Source organism: Chinchilla lanigera, unplaced genomic scaffold (genome assembly GCF_000276665.1).
Source record: "Chinchilla lanigera isolate Chin_1 unplaced genomic scaffold, ChiLan1.0 scaffold00050, whole genome shotgun sequence".
NCBI lineage: Eukaryota > Metazoa > Chordata > Mammalia > Rodentia > Chinchillidae > Chinchilla > Chinchilla lanigera.
This window is the reverse complement of record NW_004955451.1, coordinates 15,533,728-15,540,024: the sequence shown is the minus strand read 5'-3', so window position 1 is coordinate 15,540,024 and position 6,297 is coordinate 15,533,728. Positions and strand designations below refer to the sequence as shown.

Genomic DNA, 6,297 nt, shown 5'->3' with positions numbered 1-6,297 from the left:
TGCTGCCAGCCCAGCTGCTGCATTTCCAGCTGCTGCCGCCCCTCCTGCTGCCAGACCACCTGCTGCCGCCCCAGCTGCTGCAGGCCCCAGTGCTGCCAGCCCACCTGCTGCATTTCCAGCTGCTGCCGCCCCTCCTGCTGCCAGCCCACCTGCTGCATTTCCAGCTGCTGCAGGCCCAGCTGCTGTATTTCTAGCTGTTGCCGCCCCTCCTGCTGCCGCCCCAGCTGCTGTGTGTCCAGCTGCTGCAGGCCCCAGTGCTGCCAGACCACGTGCTGCAGGACCACCTGCTGCCGCCCCACATGCTCTAGTGGTTCCTGCTGCTAAGAGTTCTGACCCAAACACTCCTGCTCTTCAATCGGCATTGCAGATGTAGGTCACGCGTGAGCTGGTCATGGGAGACCAGCTGAAATTGGATTTGGCCTCTGGATACACTCTTTTCACCCCTGAGGCTAATATTTCTTTTCTTCATGGAAGTTTGAATTTCTTCTGAAATCTTTCCATTGTGTCAGTCCCACTGAAATACTTGTTCTCTCTCTGTCATATATCTTCAAGTGGAGATATTTTGACATCTTAAATAAATCCAAATTTTGCAAGCATAGAAATAAACTGTGGTCATGCATCCTTACTTTTCCTTCTGTCTTGCGACCCTTTCCCTAATACACTAGCTTTCAGATCCCTGTGTGTGGTTGTTCCGGATGACTCCCAGTGGACCCATCCCCTTATGAGGGTGTATCACACCCCATGATCCAGTCAACTCCCCACAATCCCTCTTAGGAGCAGGAGGCTTTTAGCAGACATCTAAATGTAAATCACTGCAACCGTTTACCTTCAATTTTTGTCACACTGGTATATGTGAGGGAAGGACAGTGGCCATGCTGGTCACTTTTATCATAAAGGAGGCTCTATTTGAGCAGTTGTCACCTTACAATGGGTGTGCTCAGTGGGATTCATTAAAATCACAACCAGAAGCCGTGTTGTGTACATAAAACCTTGTGAGGAAACCCTCACTTGAGAGAGGTTGGAGCAACTAAGGAGCAAGATAGATTGGTAAGAGCACCTGAACCAAAATGGAGTGTCAGGAATTCCCCCTTCCTCTGCCCTTCCAAGAAGCTCCAGGGTGTGCGTGAGACGTCAGGCCTGCCTCTCTCAGGGGAGAGCGGCTGAGCCATCGTACTTCTTCTTGGTTACAGCCAGCCGAAGGCCACCCTGGGCAGGAGAGCGTCCAGTGAACAGACCATGGGCCTGACCTGATCAAGACTTCTTTTAGTTTTTCACAACCACTGCCATATTCTCATGGGGCCATGTGGGTGTTTTGGTGTCCAATTGTCAGTGTCACCTGAGATCTGCTACCCAATGCCATCCAATAGATGTGTGGCGTACTCCCCCAGGGCACTGCCGTAGGTACCTTTGGAAGCGGACTGGAGAGATGAGTGTGCGTAGATGTGCTGTGGCTCTTTCTCCTGCAGGATTTGCTTCATTTTTTTTTTTTTTGTTTGTTTGTTTGTTTTTCCCTGTACCAGGAATTGAACTCACAACCTTGCGCTTGCCAGGCAGACGCTGTGCCACTGAGCTAAATGCCCAGCCCCAATTTGGTTCGTTTTAGTTGATAGATCACACTTCTCAGAACTGTGCTGTGATTGAACTCTGGATGAGGGATCATGGCTTTCCACTGAAGCCACTTAGCACACATTGTTCATTCAGTGTCAGACTCCTAAACACACATATACGCAGGTAGGATCCACAGACTCCTACAGCACGGGGGAACCATTTTTACTGCGTACTCATATATCCCGTTAGGAGGACCACCGGTGTCAATGGTACCACTCCCAAGTTGCTGCCCATAGTAGAACTGTACTCAGTTTAGATCTCATAGTAAAATGCTTCAATCTGAGCATTGCTGTTCTGTAACCTTATCATCCTCATTACCCTTGGGTAACTAAATTCAGCAACAGTGTTATTTACCACAAGCCTTGATGTTAGAGAAAAGACACTGCTGAGCTTCTAGATGCTGCTGCTGCCTGCCTTGCCTGGCCCTCACTGCCCTGGTAAAGAGTGTCTCTTGGGACACGCAGGGAGAAGAGACGACCTGTTGTGTACTAGGCCTTATAGCCAGGTCTGTGGTGGTCCTTCCACGTCTCTGTACCCTTCTACCCTTTCCTCCTCTTCTGTGGGTTAAGCGGGCCCACATGAATCTGGATGAGTCACCTACTTTAAAGCACAGCAAGTTAGCATACAAACACGTACATTGGGCCACTGCTTCTGCGAGTCAGCAATCCCACACGGCCGGCTGCACCGGTCTTTCACAAGGCTCCATGAAGGTGTGGGCTGGCACCGGGTACCGGAAGGACCCAGGACCAAGTTCACTGCGGGGCTGCAGAGAGTATTGGGTTCCTGACATCACTGGGGCGAAAGCCTGGGTACCTTGATAAGCGCTGAACGGAGCAGCTATGTCACCCGGACCCCTCTCCACAGCACGGGGCCCTCACCACAGTGACAGAGCGAGAGCTGTGTAAGACAGCTGGCCAGTGAGAGGACAGTCCATCACATGCCATGTGTCACTGAGCCCTGCCACAGGCTGGTAGTCGGAGGTTAGTAGCTCCAGGATAGAGAACTTGCATACTGCAAACACCAGAATGTTCGATCATCAGGGTCCACTTCACAGACTGCCTGTCACAGCCAGGGTCGAACACTGAGCAAAGACTGCAAACACAAAGTGCATGGATTTACATAAAATTCAAAACCATGTAAAGTGAACTATTTTCAGGAATACATACCTAGGTCAGCTTTTGAAAAGCAGTAACAAAGGCTACTATGAAACTCTTCATAGCGACTGTTTTGGAGTGGCGTGAGGGAGATATGACCAAGGAAATACACACAGGCGTCTACTTGGTGATTGAAAAGTTGTGCCTTTATGCTGAGGCTTTTGGTCCTCAGTAATAATGTATTATATGAAGCATGTATATTTCATGTCTGTTTTATTATACGTATGCTTTTCATACAAAGACTAAATATTTTTGGCTTCCTGAAAGGCTTATTTAAGATGAGATGAACCAGTTGATGAAGACTATCTAAGAGCAAATCGATATTCAGTGAGCAGTGGACAGGGATTTCCATTCACTTTAAATGTCACTCTGGTACATGAGGCGATTATCCATTGCCAAGAAAAGAGCTAAAACCCTCAAAAGCAAATTTCTCCTGTTGAAGCAATCTGCCCAGTGCACACTAAGCAGCCATAAGACAATGAACCAAAAGTGTCCAGAGGGACATGAAACACAGTCAGCATCTCTGGCAGGGAGACGGGCTTCCTGGGAGACTGAAGCAATCGACCCACACCTTGTTGTTCAGCCTTTTTATGAGGCAGGTGCTCCTGCAAGAGACAGGGAACACGATATCTACATTTACTATCTCAGACCCTTCCCCAGGTCTTCAGTTCCTTGTAGAAACCCTGCCCCTCGTCCTCATGGTCTGACGCTCTCTGGGAACTCAGCTCCGTTCTCTGGTAGTGTGTCCAGAACTCCTAAATCTTCTACAGTCCTTGCCTGGCCGTAAGTTCTTTCACTAACCACTACAGTGGCCTTTCTTAGGCTGCGTCTCACATGTCAATATATGCACCACCACTTTGTATCGAGACTGGTGATACTATTTCATATATGTTTTAAGACATTTAGGTCAAGCTCAATTTTATTGTGAAATCCCTTCCTTGGATTGATTTGTGTTAATTTCCCTATTAAGCAGAGATGATATTGTAGGTATTTCTACTAAGATCACGCTATTATAGTGAAAACACTATCATTTCCAAATGTTAGTGCCCTGGACCTACAGACAAAATATACACCAGATATTTATAAAATAAATTGTGCACTAGCATTATAGGTGAAACCTGACCCCCAAACCCCTTTTTGCACGCCATTCTTTAAAGGATTATTATGATGTGTCCAGGTTACCGGCAGGCATAATACATTTCTTGGATACTAAATATAATCGCATCCATCCTAGTCAGATTCCCTCAGTGTTTAGTTAACTAAATTCTTTTATCCCATTTCTTCTAAAAGACAAAAACATCTGATTTGAAAACAAAATTTTGAAAACAAAAAATACACTCCATCTGCTATGCTGCATACCAAAACAGGCAGAGATTCCACATCATTTGTGAGTGTAGCCTTAATATTAATTAGCCCTCTTACTTCACTAGATCCCGCATGGCATTTAGCCAGGAGCACACAGAGTGAAGTCTCCCTTGGTTTTGAGTTTATTTAAAACTTCCAGGCACTGCTATCCTAATTTTCCACTGGGCCTCCTGCACAAGTGAGACAGTTCTCATCCAGGGGCGCTGCCGGTTTTGGTGTCAAGAGTGCTGTTGAACAAAGGATTATCAGTGCTGCTGTTTACAGCGCTCCAAGTCCAGGGTTTCTACTTTGGGATATTTTCTCTGGTATTTAGAATCTATCCATTGAAATTTAATTTTTATTGCCATCTCTGTTCTCAGCTGAATTCCACACCAATGCCTAAGACACAGACAGTTCAAGGGGGCCAGTCTCGATCTTTGCTGTAACCAGAGGACCATGAAGAACTTCTGATCCCAGGCCCCACGTTGTCAGAGACAACCCCCTCTGCCTTTCAGCTTTGGTACAGGGTTTTCTTATTCTGTCTGAATTTATATAGAAAACTTTCCTCTAATAATGAAAAAGTCTTCCTTCAATGCCTTTATTTTTGCCTTTGTCTCCTTAAATAGCAAGCAAAGCCATCACACTCAGGACACATAAACTGTCACAATCTTTCCCATCTCCAGATTTACCAACACAGGCTTGCAAATAGAAACATGTCAGTCGAGTATTGGCTAAGCGCATTAACATGCTAAGCATATTCCTATTAGCTGGTCCTCAGATGGTCTTAAGACATTCAGGGATTCATCTAGAGTAACCAGTTCGTCTTGGGTCACCTGTTTCTTGATCCCCCACACAGCCACATGGTAAATTGATAGCATTTTTTTGGAAAATGCTAGTCACCCAGTCAATTGGGTGTATATATTTGCATCCCTTAACCTTTCATTATACAATGATGTTTTAAAAAAACTAAAGAGTGAAGTGTAATTGATGACATGAGGGATGTGGGAGGAGATGATAGAGCTTGGTGCAGAGCTAGGTGATTCAACCGAGAGAGCAAGAAGTCAGGTGTGACTGAAGTCCAGGACAATGGTGCCGGACCTTCTAGCTCAAACAGACCTCAAGGAAGGAAACCATGAGCTGCTGTAACATGTGAAGGCACAGAGACAGAAGTTAAGACAGCAGGAAATAGGCCCACACTGCAGACTTGAGGGACCAGCACCTCATGGTATAGCTGAACTCTTCAGCCGTTTCCCCCATGGGGCTGCAAAAATGGGTTTCAAAGGTTTGTTTCTGGGCAATAAAAAAAATCAACACTATCATTCAGGTTTTTTTTTAGCGTGGAAATCATTTTTTTCTCTTACAGGAAGCTTGCAATGTAAAGACACAAACACGCACACAAGCCAGCCTGTGGGCATGGTTTCATTTTTAGAAAAAGCTTTGCGTCTTCACATAACAAAAACATATTCCTCTTGTTGGAGGGAAGCTCTATCGTGATGCTAGACTTAGAGCTGGCCTGAACGCCAACATCATGTAATTTCACCTTAAAAATTCATCTAATTACCCATGGCGTTACAGTTAAAGTAGGGCTGTGAAAGTGACAGACAAATTCAATTTCCCTTGTTGGAAATGCTCAGCAGCAAGAAGTGGTTTCCATCTTGAAATACTCCTGGGTTTCCCAGATTAACCTGGAACAGGGACCCCAATTGACAGTGGGGGAGGAGGCACATATAACGGCCTCCCTGTCCTAATGCCAGTGGTCTCTGTTCACACTGTAACCTTCATTGCCCACCTTCCCTGTAAGAAGTGTGTAGCATGACGAGATTCATCTTCCTGCTGTGAATTACTAGATAGATAGATGGAGAGAGAGGGCCTGAGCAGTCATCGTGACTCAAGGTTAGACGTGGAGTGCTGCACAGCGAGACTGGGACAAACGGTACCGAGAGGAATAATGTCACGTGACCGCTGCCTTTGAAGATGCTGAGGCAAGGAAGACACTTGGGAAGCTGATGAGGAAGAAGGATGGATAAATTGAAACACATAAGAAAAAGGAAATAATATTTTTCATTCACCAGGGAAATGCACCTACCTAATTGGATAATTGCCTGTTTATTAACATAAACAACAACAACAGGAAGAGAGCTTCTTGTGGTGTCAACAGCTGCTCAGCAGAGTATAAAAGGGGCCAGGGGCA

The 6,297-nt window shown here is 46.0% G+C and overlaps 1 protein-coding gene across 1 annotated transcript in view; it reads left to right on the top strand.

The window, feature by feature from the left end:
* The window catches only part of LOC102024969 (keratin-associated protein 4-3-like), a 30,019-nt gene that overhangs the window by 22,798 nt on the left and 924 nt on the right, over positions 1–6,297 (top strand). Inside the window, 2 exon segments of the mRNA XM_013519180.1 lie at positions 10–307; positions 4,584–4,590. Coding sequence (XP_013374634.1) covers positions 10–307; positions 4,584–4,590 — 305 coding nt within the window.